This window comes from Suricata suricatta, chromosome 13 (genome assembly GCF_006229205.1).
Source record: "Suricata suricatta isolate VVHF042 chromosome 13, meerkat_22Aug2017_6uvM2_HiC, whole genome shotgun sequence".
NCBI lineage: Eukaryota > Metazoa > Chordata > Mammalia > Carnivora > Herpestidae > Suricata > Suricata suricatta.
This window is the reverse complement of record NC_043712.1, coordinates 79,529,151-79,547,695: the sequence shown is the minus strand read 5'-3', so window position 1 is coordinate 79,547,695 and position 18,545 is coordinate 79,529,151. Positions and strand designations below refer to the sequence as shown.

Sequence of the window (18,545 nt, the reverse complement as noted above, 5' to 3'; positions counted from 1 at the left end):
CTCCTGAATGTCTGCAGGTATAGATGTGCTAATGTTTAAATATTAATAGCTATAAGTGACCAAAGAGATCTTAGACTTTAGGAGGACTTTGGGAGTGGGGGATTATTTTAAAGAAAGAGACTATTACAACGGATGTAGCTAGTTTTAAAAAAGTATCTTAAGTGCTTACTAATAGGAATATGCTGGTATCTGCCTTTTTAGTAAAGAAGCACTGGGTCAGTGTCTCAATTTATGCAAGTTCTGAACCTCAACTTCCAAACTTTGCAAATTGGCAGAACTCCAGCAAAGCAGATGAGTGTTTTCTTTCCTTTGCTGGGATGTTCTTGTTGTGAATGAACCTTTATGTCTTGTAGAGCATAAGGAAACCCAGCCCAGAGCCACGAGCTCAGATGAGGAGGGCTGCTAGCAGAGATCAACTTAGGGACAGTAGCCCACCCCCAGCATTCAAGCCAGAACCGCCCAAGGTATGTGGCTGGGAAGCCCACGTTGGGGAGGAAGAGGAAGCAGATATCCCGACAGCTTCCTGCATAGCCATGGAAGAGCACACACGATAAGATGGTGTTGAATTAGGTTTCTGACTCACACTTTGCCTATTAAAAATGTGTCTTTTGGTTCGTGGGTGAACTCCAAAATGAGGGAAGAGCAAAAGAATTAGGACAGCATACAGTTTTAAGACTTGGTATTTTATTTATATATTCACTTATTCATTCATTTTTATTTTTTATTAAAAATTTTTTTTCATGGCAAGAATAAAAGTTTGACAAATACTGAAGGCCCAGAAGCACCAGTTTCAGAATCTGTTCTTTTCCAGTTAAGAGTTTTCTGCCCACAATCTGATTTAGATAAACCAAAAAATCCCTATTGATGGTTTGCTAAAGAAAACAATCCCCACCACTGTTTTTGATGCCTCTCATTATGAGGGCAGCTTAACTAATTAATTTATTTTTTATAAGTAGGTTTCACACTCAGCACAGAGCCCAATGCAGGGCTTGAACTCACAACCCTGAGATTAAGATCTGGGCTGCATCAAGAATTGGACGCTTAACTGACTGAGCCACTGAGTGCCCCTCAGCTTAATTTATTTTTAAGTTAAATCATTTCTCAGAACAGAATCAGTATAAGAACATACGGTATATGTCATATGATATTTTTACCCCTTTCTGAATCAAATCTATTATAATAGGCTTTTCCTATACTATAACCCAATAAAACTTCTCCATTTAACTCAATACTTTAGATAGGAAAAAAGTAATCATTGGTTGTGTATGCTGTCAGAAATAGTGACCTCATAAAATGTGTCACTGAAAATGTACATGCAGGTCTAGGATCGAAGTATGAGGATAGACTGCACATTAGCATTATGTGCTACCTTTCCCGTTCCATACTCCAGTGTCCTACATGGCTGGACACGGCCTCCCCTCTAGACTAGGGCATGCACCCTCAGGATCCCACTCTTCAGTCCTGAACCCCCTGGACTGGTCTGAGGTCTTCTCCTAAATTCTAATCTGAATCTCCTCTAGTACAAAGTAGGTCTGCTCTGCCTCTACACTTGCAGGCCTCTCAGCCCTTCCCCAACGTATGCTTGGTTTCCTAGAGCTCTTAATACTCTTGTAGGAAACAGGGAAGAGCTCAGGATGCCCAGCCAGTGGCTGTTTGTCCTGTACTATTTGATTCCTTGTCAGAATGGTATTGTTGACTACCTCTGGAAACTGATTAGGAAATGGGAGTGTATTAAATCACTAATACAGATTTGAAAATAAACTGAAAACCCACGGTAAACATATGTTCATTGTTCTCTGCAGGCCAAAACCCAGAACAGAGAAGAATCCTTTGACATCTCCAGATCCCAGGAATATAAGTCAAACCCCTCAGCTATTGCTGGTAATGAAATTCCTGGGGCATCTACCAAAGGTTATCCTCCTCCTGTTGCAGCAAAACCTGCCTTTGGAAGGTCTATACTGAAGCCCTCCACTCCTGTCCCTCCTCCAGAGAGTGAGGAGGTAGGAGAGGGCAGTGAGGAGCAAAATGGCACTCCCAAGTCTGTCCTAGGCAAAGTAAAAATATTTGAAAAGATGGATCACAAGGCAAGATTACAGAGAATGCAAGAGCTCCAAGAAGCACAGAACGCAAGGGTAACTATTTTTAAACCACTAGATCATCTTAGCATGTCGACAGTAAGAATGTTAAATTTCATTTCATGTAATGATTTCAGTCCGTTTTCCACTGCCACCAACATGAAAGGGAGGTTCACATGCATGATACCATAGGCACTTGCTGTGTGTATGTCATTTCTAGACTGTGAGCTATCACTGTAGCTCTTTTTTCTTCTAATCAAGAAAGCCTAACAATATAGGTGAATAAGATGCTGGTTTTCATACTACAGAACTTTATATCAGGTTCTGGAATGGAGAAGTAGGACAAGAGAATCAGTGCCTCTTTCAAGTTATTTTTTATTACAACATTTATTATATTCAGTAGCTGAATTTTATTTTTTTTAAAAGTTTATTTTGAGAGAGAGAGAGAGTGTGAGTGGGGAAAGGACAGAGAGAGAGGGAGACGGAGGAGCTGAAGCAGGCTCCAGGCTTTGCGCTAAGAGCAAAGAACGTGATGTGAGGCTCAAGCTCATGAACTGATTATGACCTGAGCTGAAGTTGGATGCTTAACCGATTGAGCCACCCAGGCACCCCTTAGTAATTGAATTTTCATTTGTTCTTAGATTTACCATAGAAACCAAGCAAACCTTACATGCTAAATCTGAAAGGCCCATGGATTGTACTTTTTGATACTGTTTGAATTTTTGTACTGTATGCACATCTAACCTTTCAAAAGTCAAAGAATTTAAATAAAGGTTCATGGAGCATATTCTGCCTAGTGGATATTAGAGTTTTTTCTTTTAACTCTGTCACAACTGCAGCAGTGCTTCTGAGCATTTTTCTTTTCTTTTCTTTTCTTTTTTCTTTTTTAACTGTTTATTTATTTTGAGAGAGAAGGAGTCAGAGAGTATATGCCAAGTGGGGGAGGAGCAGAGAGAGAATCCCAAGCTGGCCCACACGGTCAGTGTAGAGCCCAATGCAGAACTCAATCTCAGGAGCCATGAGATCATGACCAGAGCCAAAATCAAGTGTATGACACTTAACTGACTGAGCCACCCAGGAGCCCCGTTTTTTTCCATATCAAAAAATTTTTTAATGTTTTTATTTTTGAGAGAGAGTGAGCGTGCGAGTAAGCATGAGTGGGGGAGCGGCAGAGAGAGATGGAGATAGAGAATTAGAAGCAGGCTCCAGTCTCCGAGCTGTCAGCACAGAGCCTGACGTGGGCTTTACTTCAGAGAAACAAAAGATCATGAACTGAGCTAAAGTTGGATGCTTAACCGACTGAGCCACCCAGGTGCCCCATTTTTCAACTATTTTTTTAAGTGTTCAATGGCATTAAGTAAATTTGCAGTGTTTTGCAATCATCACCACCATCCATCTCCAGAACTTTTTCATCTTCCTTAGCTGAAGATTTGTACCCATTATATATCAACTCCTTGTTACTCCCTCCTCCTATCCCTGGACTTTCTGTCTCCATGAATTTAGCTACTAAGGAACCCCAGATAAATGGAATCATATAGTATTTGTCCTTTCACGACTGGCTTATTTCACTTAGCAAAATGTCCTCAAGGTTCATCCATGTTGTAGCATGTGGCAGAACTTAAACTTGGGCCATCATATACAACCAACCAGAAAAACTAGAGTTGCTTCTATTTTTCCTTTTCTACTAAAAATAGGATTGGAAAATGGGACCAGCAAGAAACCAACAAGCCACCCAGCAGTCATTCATTCTTTCCTTTCTTGTTCTTCTCCCCCGCCCCCTGCTTAATTCCCACAGATTGAAATTGCTCAGAAGCATCCTGATATCTATGCAGTTCCAATTAAAACACACAAGCCAGACCCTGGCCTGTCCCAGCATACAAGGTAAGGGCTGCTCAGCAGTAAGGTCTAAAAAGGGGGCTTGTCTAGGACTTCCAATTCCTGAGAAAGAATTTCTTCCCTACATTTCAATCTAACAAGGAGATTTTTTTTTTCCTCTGGTGAACTATTTACCTTACTTACTCAGTCAAGTTTAATTGTAAACATTATAAAATTTCATAGAAAATTTCATTATAAAATTTCATAGAAATTTTGCTTGTGTGCTAAAAGTGACAAAATATAATCACTGACATTTCAAATTAGTCCCCTTTAACACACTGCAACACAGATATGTTATACTGTATTAGGGTTAACACATGAACAGAATTCCTGGGGTTTAGACACTAACTGTTTTGTCACTAATACATTTTGGCTCTTAATCAAGCTCCTTAATTCCTTTGTATCACGTAGGAAAGTCAGGCCACTTATGCTGAACTGTGGTCTGAAGGGAAGGTGACAATCAGTTGACCAGTGTTGGTAAGATGCTTTCTATTTAAAATGCTATATAAGCATTACGAATTATGACAGTGTCTCTTATAGAGGCTTTATATTGGATTGTTTCCTGCTTCTGAGAATAGAAAAAAAAAGTCACATTTTCTTGTGGCCATTCTGACTGGAAACTGGAGTCTGGTTTTACAGATAATAGAAAACTAGAGGCAGATTTCTTCTTTAACAATTGAACAGTGGTACAGCCAACCAGGTGGCCTCTGGCAACATAGGCGATTTGATAGAGAAGTTTGGCTTCCTCACTCACTGCCCAATAGGCCTTGCTGATTACTCCCCCTCCATGAACATAACCTGAAGGGGGGCCAAACGTGGCCCTGGTTTATCAGCACAGTGTGGCATTTGGGTCCAAGTTTGCGATCTGCCTTGGATTCATGGCCACACTTCCACGGGCAGAGGCCCTGGCTGAGCTTTGTGATGCATCTAACACTCACTTTGTTAGTTCCAGGCCACCTGAGCCCCAGAAAGGTCCTTCCAGACTCTACCAGGATCCCAGGGGAAGTTACAGCAGTGACGTGGAGGAGGAAGAATATCGCCAGCAGCTGTCGGAGCACTCAAAGCGCGGCTATTACAGCCAGCCTTCTCGGTACCGGGACACGGAATTATAGAGGCCTGCGAACTGACTCTTGTCTCCCTGCTGCCACCACCTCGGAGCAGCGTTCCCACTGAGCCATGGATGGTTCTTTCCAGTGGAAATGCTCTGTGGAGACAGATGTGGGACCTGAGCTCCCGTTTCCTCGTGGGAGTACAGGGACAGCCAGTGTAAATGAAGAACTGAGGGCTCTGTTTGTGGAACTGGGTCTGGGGCATTTCTGGCTTTTTGCTCAGAATTCAGAGAAACATTACAGTCTGATCCTGTTACCTGCTTCAGTGGACCAAAATCTGTATTAATTCTGTTCGCATACTTTTAACATGTATATTAAGAACTATTTTCCCTCATTAATAGCTGCCTTCAAGGACTGTTTCAATGAGAGATGGAATGTGAAAAAGGAATTAAAATACTTTTGGACTCAAACTAAATTCAAAGAAATATTTTATTACATCTCTAAGTGCCTTTGATGAGAAGTGTCTTAAATTTTCTTCCTTTGAAGCTTTATGCAAAGCCATAATGGACTAAAACACTGACTACAGTTTCATACCAGTTTGATAGCTATGGTTGTCTCTGCACTGTGTCATCTTTACAAGGCATTTGTCTTTGTAATATTTTCCATAAATTCTGACTGTATACATAGTAGCTATACCTGGTAGTTTGGCTACCAATGCTAAATAGTTTGAAGACCAAGAAATTGGCATAGAAATTTTTTGTTTGTTTAAAACCATGTGCTCCACAAAAGCAGATGCTCTGAAAAACCACATTTCCAAAAGTGTGTGTATTGACAACAGTTTTATAATTTAATAAAAAGGCTATTGCAATCAATAATTTGCTTTGTGGTAGATTTCTACACTAGTTCCTATTTCTAAAGGCAACTTTTATTTCAATTAGTGATCATGAAATGAGAACATACGCACTGCTAAACATGAAAATGGAGACTCATGTGAAAATTACCCATAATCTCATCCTTCAGATACTTTTGGGGCATTTCCTTCAAGTACATGTCTTGCAGATGTCTGTGTGTGTTACAGCTGTAGTATATAGAAATATACTGTATTTGCACTTCCTTTTTTTGTTTTTGTTTTACTTTTTCTATATAACATTCTATCATGAACATGTCTCTTGGGGAGTCAAAACTCAGGTACACATCATTGCTAGATACTGCAGAACAGTATAAACTGTGACTTTATAACTAGACAATTCTATCTTTGATAGTTTGACTTCCAGTTTTTGTCTCTTTTACATGAAATGTACCTCTGTGAATAATCCACTTCTATATATCAGTGATCAGCATTTTGATCCTTTTCTGCAGGTAATTTCTCAGAAGTGGAATTTTTAAGGCCCTTAATGTTTGTTGCCAAATTGCTTCCTAGAAGAGCGATATCAATTTATACTCCCACATTCACTCTTTAAAGGCTGAAATATGTTTAGAATTTAAACAAGACAGGCTAGGAACTAGGGCTTGTATATATCAAAAGTACACGGAATTTAGGAAGGAAGAGTCCCGATTCCACTGGAGTCTTAAAATATGACTTGCTATAAAGGTTTAGCTTTGAGTTCAAAATCTGGCTACTCAAAAAAGGAGCTGTATTAGAAATATGTCATGCTGTGTCTCTATCTGGTGCCTTGAATTTCTGAGCAATCCTGAAGACACAGACTCAAATCTCTGTATTTTGTAAATAGAGTCACCTTTTGGGGACAGAAAACGATACACTGGTTATATGATGATTTAGTTTGCTTGCGTCCTTTAACTACCTGAACGAGCTTTTTTGGAAAGCCAGGGAGGGGAGAGGAGGCATTTCAGCAGGAGTTGGGCCGCCATCTGGTTTAGCACTTTTTTGTGGTACATTAATTGGTGCAGAAGAGCAGGACCTCTGTTCCCCTTCATGTCCCGTAGTATGCCCCATGGACCACTCTTAGTTCTGGGAAAGAGTTAAGGCTGCCTACAATACATGTGGATTATAATTTAGAAAAGAAATGGGTGCGAAGCAAATGAGGAAAGGAGAGGAGAATATCAGAATAGGAAAGACAAAGCCATTAGCGAGGGTAGCGCTGATGACACACGGGGTCCTCAGCTTCCCAGAGGCCAGGGAAGGGCACGAGGTGACTGGTACCTGACTTGACTCAAAAGATCCCTAAGGAGGTGGATAGAATGTTCTAGAATTCTCCCCCTACACTACCATTCTTTTTCCTCTGGAGTTTTACGTGGTGTCCCACAGCCATGGCTGCTTGCTTGCAAAGATGCCTTGGGAGCTGTTTCCTCCCCCCCACTTTTAAAAAGATTTTATTTTTAAGTAACTTCTACACCCAAGGTGGGGCTGGAACACACAACCCCGAGATCAAGAGTTGCTCGCCCCATCGACTGGGCCAATCAGCGCCCCCGGAGGTCTGTTTCTTGCCCTGCTCTTTCATGTAAGCCAAGCAGCACAATTCCAAGGGCCTTTGGGTAAAAATTCTGGAAAAGGGTGCCCGAAAACTGCAGTACTGAAACCCTCCTCTGGGGCTTGAGCGAATCCAGACAGCAATTCTAGAGGCTCTGGGGCCAACGCCTCCCAACTAGCGATAGGGCAGGCATAGAGCACCCTCCACACATCCAACTTTCTGGAAAATCCATTTTACTCAAAGACCAGGAGCAGAAGGTGATGAAAACACAGGGTAGATTCGTGCAGCACGATGCAAACCTCCGGCAAAGGTGTAGAATAAAACCTGGCACTTACCTGACCCCTGCATCCTCCGCAGGTGCGCGGCCTCCGAGTGGCCCTGCCTCACAAGCTGGGTGCTCGGCCTCTGCTGGTCGGAAAGGCGCTTCCGAACTCCGCATTCGCCCCGGGGCCTCCTGGTGCCCTCAACCACGATTTGGCTTCACGGCGGGGAAAGGACTTGGAGAGAGGTCCTGATTCAGGAATTTGCTTCGGCACCAGGGCCTGACGCGACCTCTCGGCGAAGTACAAGGTGGCCCCGCCAGGGCCGAGTGAAGCTGAATCCCACCCTGAAACGCTGTCGAATGGCGTGAAGCACGTGCCTCAGAGTTTTTCCACTCAGGCGATGCCGGAGCCGGGCTCCTTGCTCACCAACAACAGGTCTCAGATTTTTGACGGCTGCTCCGGGCGCCCGCCCATGCGCCCGCGCGCCCATATGCGCATGCGTGCGAGCGACCGTGCGTGCGTGCGTGCGTGCGCCTGTGCACTGCGCAGCCTCGCCCCTCACGCTCCAGCAAGGCACAAGGAGATGCTGCGGAACTGGTGGGGCGCCCGACGGAGCGAGGCGCGAGGGCGGAGGAAACCGGCCCTCGTGGTTCAGGATGGTGAGCTTCCAAGGTAAGAGATGTTTCCTGTCTGATGTTTTAGGATGGGCTGGGGGAGGCAGTGGAACCAGAGCATCATCGTCCCTGGGGGAGTGGGGAAGGGGAGAGCCTACGTACCTTATTAGGGTTCCCTAGAGAAACAGGGCCAACAGGATGTGTGTCTATGGAGAGATTTATTTTAAGAAATTGGCTCATAGAATTAGTACCTGCAAAATCTGCAGGGTAGGTAGAGGTAGGTAGAGATCTCCTGCAGAAGCGGCCCTTGAGGTTATAAGCTTGGGGACTGGAAGGAAGCAATTTTATGTCAATCCCCAGTTTTGTTCGGTTATTAGCATTATAACCTTGAGCAGGTTCCTCGACTGTTGAAGCCTCATTCTTTTCATGTATAAAATAAGGATAGAAAACGGTAACACCCTGTCATAGTTTTTTATTGTGGCACTGTAAGGACGCAGGTCCGATCCGGCCCTCCCCACTGGGCCTTCCCAGCCTTCCTGGGGCTGGTTGCGGCACACTGCCGCGATGGAGATGCGCCCGGTGAGAGCCAGGCTCTGGACGGGGGCGGGGGGCGGGGCCGTCCCCCGCTGGCCGCAGGTCCGATCCAGCCTTCCCCTGTACTTAAAGGGGAAGGCACCGGCTTCTCCTGAAAGGGTGCACCTTAAGGAGGGACAACTCCTGCAGCGCCCAATCGGGAGAGGCCAGCTGATACCTTTGACCTTTCTAGAGGCGGGCCTAGTTACGCCCCATGTGGGGCGTCCTGGGCCCACTCTGATTGGTCAATACTCCATCTATTGTGATTGGCTCCCACAACTGCCAGTATTGATAGAGGGGCAGGGATTGGATCACTGTACACCTGTCGTCATTTCCTATAACTCCCCCTCCCAAAGGCATTAAAGACCCTGCCCTGCCTTTGTTTGGGCCTCTCTCCCCGTGGCCAGCGGGTTGGGTGGAGACTGTGAGCCCGAGCTTAAGTTTGTAATAAAGGCCCTTTGCTTTTGTAGGCGTGACTCGGTCTCCCTAGCAGTCTCTGGTGTTTTTTTGGGGTGATTTTACAAACTTGGGCACAACAGCACTTGAATGGGATGGTGTGGATAAAATGTCTGCAATAGTAGTTGGCACAAAATAAATGCTCAATGAAAGTAGCTAATAGCATTGTTGCTATCAGTGGTTTCACTGTACCAATTTAGAAACATGAGTTTCTTGATTTTCTTGCTCTTAATGACCTACTTTGTTCTACCTCACTATTTTTAATTTGTTTCTCTGTTGTCCCTTTTCCCACAGCCACTACCCTAGTTCAGATGGTAGTAAACTCTAATCCTCCATCCAGCTAAACAGCAGAATCACCTTTCTAACGTAGATCTGGGAATGTCTCCTGCTACTTAGAGAAAGTGAAGATATCATGTTATGTAATTTCTTTTTTGTGGTGAGAACAAGTAAGAGCTAGTCTCTTGGCACCAAAGTTCAGTTCTTTTTTGTTGTTTTTTATTTATTTTTGAGAGACAGAGAGAGACAGTGCGAGCAGGAGAGGGTCAGAGAGAGAGGGAGACACAGACTCTGAAGCAGGCTCCAGGCTCTGAGCTAGCTGTTAGCACAGAGCCCAACACGGGGCTCAAACCCACGAACCGTGAGATCATGACCTGAGCCATGACCTGAGCTGAAGCTGGACGGTTAACCGACTGAGCCACCCAGGTGCCCCAAAAGTTCAGTTCTTTATCATAGCATTCAAGGTTTTCTACTGTCTGTACCCGTGGTGGACTGCATCATTGGTTCTGATTCTTCATGCTCTTCCTCTCTTTATGTTTTTTGCTGTATGACTTGATAGTTTTTTCCACTGAAGGTTTGGAATATATTTTCCCACCTCTTGGCTTTGTATTGACTATGGGTCTTTCTCTGTTGCTCCTCTGCTATCCTATGAGAGGAAACTCCTCTGGCTAGTTCCTGTTCTCTCAGCATGGTGAGAGAGCTATGGAGCAGAGACTTTCTAGCTGAGTCCAGCCTATATCAGCAGATATATGAGGAATAATAAATAGGTGTTGTCTTTTTTAATTTTTAAAAAATATTTATTTGGGGGAGAGGCAGAGAGACAGAGCATGAGCAGGGGAGGAGCAGAGAAAGGGAGACACAATCGGAAGCAGGCTCCAGACTCTGAGCTGTCAGCAAGAGCCCAGCATGGGGCTTGAACCCATGAACTGTGAGATGGTGACCTGAGCCAAAGTCGGATGCTCATCCAACTGAAACAGGCACCCTGAAACAGGAGTTGTTTTAAGGCACTGTATTTTGGAGTACTGTTGTTATGCAAATCCTTTATCTGGTAACTTTGTCCTCGGAGGCCCATGTATGTTCCAATTTCATAGAAGGACTTGTTTCCATTTGTGATACTGTGATTTGTAAGAAGTATTTATTTGGTCATTCAGATAACCAGAATATACTTCTTATGTTTATCTTTGTCCACAGTTCCTGGCTCACAGCTCCCCAAACCCTTGGAATTTCCCAAGTGTTAAGAGTGATAAAGGCATCTTTTGTTGTATTAAAGAAGGTGACTTTTGGTCCCCACCCATGGATGGGGGCTGGTTGCCAGGAAAAAAACATTGTGATTAGAGGATTGGAACCATCAGTGTCCACCCCCTCACCCTTGAAGTTGAACCAGCCAATGGGCAATGACTTAGTCCATCATGACTCTGCATTGAAACCTCCGTAAAAACCCCAGAGGACTGGGTTCAGAGAGCTTCCCCGTCAGTGAACACATGGAGATGCAGGGAGAGTGGCACCCAGGCAAGGGCACAGAGGCTCCACAGACTTACCCCATCCCCTGCCCTGTGTATCTGACTGTTGATTTGCATTCTTTATCATATCCTTTAATAAACTGGTAACATAAATAAATGTTACCCTGAGTTCTGGCGGAGGAAGTGGTTGGAACCTCTAATCTGTAGCCAGTCGGTCAGACACACAGGCAACAACTTGGGGCTTGCGACTGTCTTCAGAAGTGGGTGGGGGGCTGACTTGTAGCACTGGGTCCTTAACCTGGGGAATATGATGCGTTCACGGGTAGGCAGTGTCCGAACTGAGTTGAGTCCTCTGACACCCAGATAGTGTTTGAGAATTGCTTTGTGTTGTGTGGGGGGAACTTCTCCCCACCCCACTCCCATTGGAATTGGGTCAGAGAAGCATAAAAAGGTTGATGTCAATTGGCCAATACATTTCTTGAATTCTCTGGTGTTCCTTGAGCTAAGACTACCCTTCCCTTTTCTTTACCATCTTTCAAAGTCCTACTCACCCTTCTCGGTTCAACTACTATGCCACATTCTCTGTCAGGCCTTTTCTGATGTCACCAATCGAATTTAACACCAATTCCTTCAGTAATCTCCCTTAGCCCCTAACTGTATTCTCTGATACTCTAATTGTCAATGTACACATGCTTCCCACTCACCTCTAGTCTTCAGAGAGAGTATGTGTATGACTTACTCATGTCTGTATCCTCTTCAGTGCCCTGCATATATTCTAGAAATGTTTGTTGGAAAAATGAAATTGATGAATGAGGGATAGATAAATTGAAATATAATGTCTGTCTTCCACAAAAGCATATCAGTGACCTAATGATTTGCTGACATTAGGCCCAGTTTAAACTTCAACTCTGATACCACTGATATAAATTGGAGAACATTAATAAAACAAGTCAAGAACAACTATTAAGAACTTGGTGTGGCTAGGAAAAGACTCACTAAAGTATAATTTTTAAAGGGCTGAAATTATGATTCTCATGCAAGTATAAAATGAATACATATCAAAGAATTTATTCAGTCCATTACTTAACGAAGATACCAGTAATGTGTTCATACTGGTTTAGTGAGCATTTGAGGAACTAAGTACATATAAGTCATTAAGGAATATTACCATAAGAATTCTGAGTTAAATACAAACCTGGTTAATAACCTACAGAAGAGTAAATGATAACTTTTGTAGATATCTTTTCTCCCCAGGCAGAAATTATTTGCCCCTTTACCAGACAAACATTTAGACATTAATATGTAATTTCACCAAGTCTGGAAACTTTGATAAATAGTTTAATACTAATTAGTCACTCTGTGAATTATGCTTAATATAGTCACACCAGTTATTTTGTAGATCATTGAAAAGATTAAGTCCCTGAATTTGGATTCTAGCAGGAATTTGGGCAGCTCAATTACAAATATTTATTCAGTGTGTCCGTGTGTAGATAAACACAGGCACTATGTACTGAATATGATCCATTTTCTGGCTTTCAGGAATTTACACTAAATTATTTGTGTAAGAATTTCCTGAATTGATAGATGTGTTCTTTGCAACAGCCCTGCATGATGAGAATGGTATGTATGACTATGCCAATTTTTAGATAATCTATAACTTAATTGTATAATGTTCTCATACTCCCTCAGCTATTAAGTCATATACAGAGTCTGGATTCAAAACAAAGTTTTCTGTTTCTCAGTCTAGTCTTCCTGTTTGTCCGTTAGAGGCCCCTTCTATAGGATGTCTTGAAATAGTTTGTTGATCATGTTATATGGTTTTCAATTTTACACTTTAAGAAAAAAAAAACCACTTTCTATCTGGACCTGGGGATTGCCAGAATCCACAGAACTCACCCAGTTCACAAACTTGTTTGGCCTGCACAGGGCAGTAACATTTTCTTAAATTTAAAGATCAGCAGGATTTTACACACAAGTCCAGATTGGGGGCTTTTCTTTACAAAATGGTAGATTTGTAGATTTGGCAGTCCTGGGTTCCCATCTCTGCATGACAGGTGCAGGCTGGAGCTGGGTGGCTGCTGTCCCATAGGGGCCACACCCACGCAGCCTCACTGACCAATATGGCCTTCGTGATGGCTGAGTGCACGGAGTTTGTAGCCCTCGCTTGCCTCTTCCCTGCATCCCCGCATCCCTGCCCCTCCAGCCTCCGCGCAGTGTGCAGCACCCACACAGCTGCAAAGGAAGCCAGCGTTCTGAACAAAATGAAGGAACTCTGCAGCTCCCTGGGATCGTTTGCAACTCACGTGACAAGATGGGCCAGAAACGTCACCTGGCCCTAAAGGGAACTAATGAGGATACTTCTTCAAATCCTGTTCTCTGTGGCTACTACAGCTGGAGTGAGTTGGAACAAGAAACAGAGATTTAGAGAAGGGTGGCAGGTATATTTGTATGGCTTAGAAAATTAGCTTGGAATTCTGCTGAATAAGGACCTAACCGGATTTCTGAGTTTGTTAGCAAGGTGACTGCAGAGCTCATATTTGCGGACCTGGTCTGGGGAAATGCAATCTGAAAAATTCTCTACAGAAGTGGAATGTCATCTAATACATAACAGGGGAATAGTTTTAGGCTTAGCTGGTAGACTTGTTTCTCTGCCTGTATTCCTCTTCAGGCCTAGATTAATTAACATTTCATAAACTAGTCAGTACTAATAGATACCCATGTGACAGAGGGGAAAGGAAACCAGTTCTGCAGTCTTCTGCTTTTGGACTAAGTGGGCTGAAAGGGGGTCTCCTGGAAGGTTAGTAATCCTCATTCTGTGGGGTGGGAAGGGGAGGTGGTGCTTTCTCCCTATCCATCACTTTATTTGCTGCACAGATGATTGAGCTAAGAGAGGCAAAGGACCCCAGGAGAGGGAGCCTGAGAGCCTGGGGTCAAGCCCATTATCCCCGTACTCTGTTCAGAGATCTGGCTGCAGTTACTCACTAGTCCTGTGACTCAGGGAAAGTTAGTTCCTGAGCATCAGTCTCCTCATCTACGAAGTGGCATAGGGGCGGTTCCTCTCATAGAGTGTGATTTTGAGAAATGAAGAATCTATGCAAGTGACTGGCCCACAGTAGGTACTGCAAAAACGTTAGCCAAACCCACCACCCGTGTGTGTTGGCTTCCTGTTCCCTTTGACAAGGCTGAGGGAGGAGAGCTCCTCTGAAGGCCGTGAGTTAACAAGCACAGTGCCTGAGAATGTTGCCCCCTGAGCAGATTACCTGTGTTTGAATCCCTCTCGGAAAACTGCGTAATGACCCTGGGCTGGTTACAAAACCTGTGCGGTATAGCATCAGCTTCCTCATCTCTAAACTAAGGATAAAAATTGCACCCATCTCAGGGAGCCTGAGCGGCTCAGTTGTTAAACATCTGACTTTGGCTCAGATTGTGATCTCACGGTTCGTGAGCTCGAGCCCCTCACATCAGGTGAACTTAAGACACCTCAGTTGATCTCGAACCCCGTATTGGGTGAACCCCAGTTCTCTCCTTCTCTCTCTCCATCTGCTTCTACTGGGATTCTCTCTCTCTCTGCCCCTCGCTCTCTTACAATCTCTCATTATCTCAAAAATCGCACCTATCTTGTAGCATTGGTGGTGAAGACTTTGTGCTAGAATACAGATAATCACTTAACGCAGGGCCTGACACATAGTAGGTGCTCAACAAATGTCAGCCTTAAAAACACCTAGATGCATAAGTTCATCTTTGTTTTTTATTTGAAATAATCTTCCTTTAAATTCACATGGAAAATTAAGAGTACTTCCACTTCAAAGTTCTAAGCACCAAATCCAGGTATGTCGTGTCCTGGATTTGCTTATTTAATTGGAGATGAACTCGGCAGCCAATGGGTGTAACTTTGTGGACAGGGGCCTCAGCCCAGTGCTGTCAGCTTGCACTGGCTTAGGAACATAAATATTCCTTCCTTCCTTCCTCCCTCCCTCCCTCCCTCCCTCCCTTCCCTTTATTTCAAGAGAGGAAGGCGCAGAGAGAGACGGGAGACACAGAATCTGAAGCAGGTTCCAGGCTCTGAACTCTCAGCCCAGAACCTGACATGGGGCTTGAACTCACAAACCCTTAGATCATGACCTGAGCCAAAGTCGGACATTCAACTGACTGAGCCACCTAGGTGCCCATATTTTTTATTCACGTAGTATGAAATTACCCATTAACCATCTTAAAATGTACAATTCAGTGGCACTTACTACATTCGCAGTATCGGGCAGACATCACCTCTGTCTGATTCCCTGACATTTCCATCACCCCACAAGGAAACCCTGTTTCCATTAAGCAGTTAGTCCCCATGCACCCCTCCCCAAGCCTCTGGCCACCACTAGTCTGCTTTGTCTATAGAGTTTTCTATTCTGGATGTTTCCTGTGAATGGAATCCTACAATGAATAACCTTTTGTGTCTGGCTTCTTTCACTTAGTTTAATATTTCAGAAGCTCAAACATCATTATTTTGATTATTGTTATCCTTTGAACTGCTCTGGCTAACATTCCAGAATTAATACAATCCTTTTTGAGAGTGAAGGTATTAAAACCAAAAACAAATAATGGTTAAAATGCCTTCTAGGACATATAGAGCTTCCTTCTCTGCAGGTTTGGGTGTCGGATATTTTGGGGTAAGTGCGAGACAAAGCTGCAGTGACACAGGAGGCAGAGCTGAATGTGCCTCCCTGGCTGGTGGGTCATCCTTCACCCGTCGCTATTTCTGATGAGGCCGGAGAGCAAACAGCCACATTTAAGAACCAGAATGCTGAGAAGCAGCCTGAAGAACTGGGTCCAAACAGACTTCTCCATGTTCCTCGACCTTAGGCAATGCGGAACATCGAGTTAATAGGCAGAGGGTCAACAGGCAATGAGTCAGCGCTGGAGAAGAGGAGAGAATTCCACGAAGGGCAGCCCAAAGCCCTTGCCTACGCGGAAGGTCTGTTTAAGAGTATCATCCACAACCAGACAAACCAGTCACGGTTCCTTCTCTGTAACACGCACTTACTGAATGCCTGTTCTCCAGGGCCTCAGAAATGAGGGGCGCCTGGGTGGCTCAGTCGGTTGGGCCTCCGACTTTGGCTCAGGTCAGATCTCACGTTTGTGGGTTTGAGCCCTGCATGGGCTCTGTGCTGACAGCTCAGAGCCTGGAGCCTGCTTCCACTTCTGTCTACTTCTCTCTCTGCCCCTCCCCCTCTCATTCTCTGTCTCTCTCTGTATCAAAAATAAATAAAATATTTTTTTAAAAATGAGCAAAATGAGGTAGCTTTCTAGGGATCGCGGTGTCATGAGAAACAAGTAAGTAAACCTGGATAAAGGGCTCAGACCAGTGTTTGATACATAGTACTCAATAGGAGGTAACTGTTACTACCATTGTTATCATAATGCCTTGTTTGGTTGATATTTTCTGATTATTAATTATAGTAGTACTAGTAGCAGTAGTGGTAGTAAGGTGGGTGGGTGGATGGATGGATAACACTACAGTTCTTTGGGGATTCTGTCAGTTACTGTACAGATCAAATCCAATTATGCATTCTTGAAATGAAGAAATAAGTACAGGTGAGTTCAGGGACCCACCAGGCCCACCCTGAGATGAACCTGAATCTCATTGATTATCTGACCTCCATAAATCCTCTCTGACTGGTGGAAACAGTGGTATTTTGGGTCACAAGGAATTAGAATCAATTCAAATCAGAAATTCAACTTAAATAAATGATCAGCAATCCTCCAAAAGTCTGATTATTTCTTCTTTTTCCAATCCATAGTCATGTGATAAATAGTCTCAGGTCCCCTGGAGGAAGGAAGGCAGGGAGATTTAAATTTCTAGTGGTGTAGCGAGTTCTTTCCTCAATGGGCCCAGCCTCCCCTTCTTTCAAGGGGCTCTGGGTGTGTGAACTGCTCACACCTGGAAACTGACTGAGGGGCTGTGCCTCTCCATTATCGGGTGATTCATGTATCTTTACTAAACCTAAAGCTTTTGGCTTATACAAATCAAATAAGATTTCTTTTTTTTTTTAAGTTTATTTATTTTGAGAGAAAAAGAGCACACCTGCACATGCCAGAGACAGTGGGCCTGGATGGATCCCTGCCCATGTAGGGCTGGATCTCTCAAATCGTGAGATCATGACCTGAGCCGAAATCAGGAGTCTGATGCTTAACTGACTAAGCCGCCCATGCGCCCCTGAATAAGATTTCCAAAGGCTACCTATCTTCATCAGTTCTGGGGACACTGTGATCACTAGTCCATGCCAAAGACCTCTGCAGGTCAGACTGATGATTGCTGATGCCCTCCCCTGCCCCTTACTGTAGCCACGCGTACCGTGTCTTTGAGAATCAAGTGCAGCCACTGGGCCTCTACTACCCTGGGATGCCATCAGTCCCCTCTCAGAGAAGCCCACCAACAGGATAAGAACCAAAAGTCGCAGCTGGACTTTCTAACTTCTGTGAATGTTTGAAGGCTCAGATCTAGATGTCTGATATGATACAAATGTGTCAGCTAATATTGTCTATCTATTCTTTTAAAAAACATTCCTTTATATCAGCAAGGAAAGCTGAAAGCCCAGTAGGAAAATGGGCAAAGGATAAAATTTCTTTAAAAAATAATGCACCTAACTAATGAATATATGAAAAAAATAGTTAGCTCCACTAATAATGATATGAACATAAGACAGCAAGGAGATGCTGGTTTTCATCTGTGTTGGGATGTGGAGCCTTAGAGTCTTGCATTTTGTAGCTGGAGTAGAAACTGCTGCAGATTTTTTGTAAGACAACATAGCAGTATACATCAGAACCCTTGGGCTTGGGACCACAGTTCCATTTCAAGAATTTATATTAAGGAAATAATAAATTAAATGTATGAAGATGTCACAGAGCCATTTTTAGGTGTGAAGACTTAGAAACAACCTAAATATCCAACAACAGGAATTTGCTTTAAATAAATTATGGCTTATACATGAAATATTCAGACATTCAGTCATTCATTAATAAGTACTAATCGAGCACCTGCTTTGTAAGAATTCTGCAAAATCTAGGGATGCAGGTGATCTTTTTTTTTCTTATGAAGCTTACATTTTAGGAGTTGGTGACATAGAACAAATAGAAAAATAAAATTTTACTTTTAATTTTTTTATGTTTTATGTAGTTTTGAGGGAGAGAGAGAGACAGACAGAGTACCAGTTGGGGAGAGGCAAAGAGAGATGGAGACAGAGACTCCAAAGCAGGGCCCAGGCGCTGAGCTGTCAGAGCCCAACACTGGGCTTTAACTCACCAACTGTGAGATCATGACCTGAGCCGAAGTCAGATACTTAGACTGACTGGGCCAACCAGGTGCCCCAGAAAAATAAATTTTTAAAAGTTGGGCCATGTAAGTGCTTTGATAAATTTTTTTATTTATAACTTTTTAATGTTTATTATTATTTTTGAGAGAAAGAGTATGAGTGGGAGAGCGGCAG

At 43.6% G+C, this 18,545-nt stretch overlaps 1 protein-coding gene across 6 annotated transcripts in view; it reads left to right on the top strand.

Annotated features, from left to right (window-relative positions):
- Positions 1-5,874, top strand: part of TJP2 (tight junction protein 2) — an 89,609-nt gene extending 83,735 nt beyond the window's left edge. For 4 of the 6 annotated variants that reach the window (XM_029920046.1, XM_029920043.1, XM_029920044.1 and 1 more), the window contains exons 21-24: positions 354-464; positions 1,803-2,132; positions 3,871-3,956; positions 4,897-5,874. In XM_029920046.1, coding sequence (XP_029775906.1) covers positions 354-464; positions 1,803-2,132; positions 3,871-3,956; positions 4,897-5,062 — 693 coding nt within the window. In that variant the 3' untranslated portion in view covers positions 5,063-5,874. The remainder of the gene's footprint in view (positions 1-353; positions 465-1,802; positions 2,133-3,870; positions 3,957-4,896) is intronic. The other 2 variants (XM_029920048.1, XM_029920047.1) reach the window with 1 other exon arrangement.
- The last annotated feature ends 12,671 nt before the right edge of the window (positions 5,875-18,545 follow it).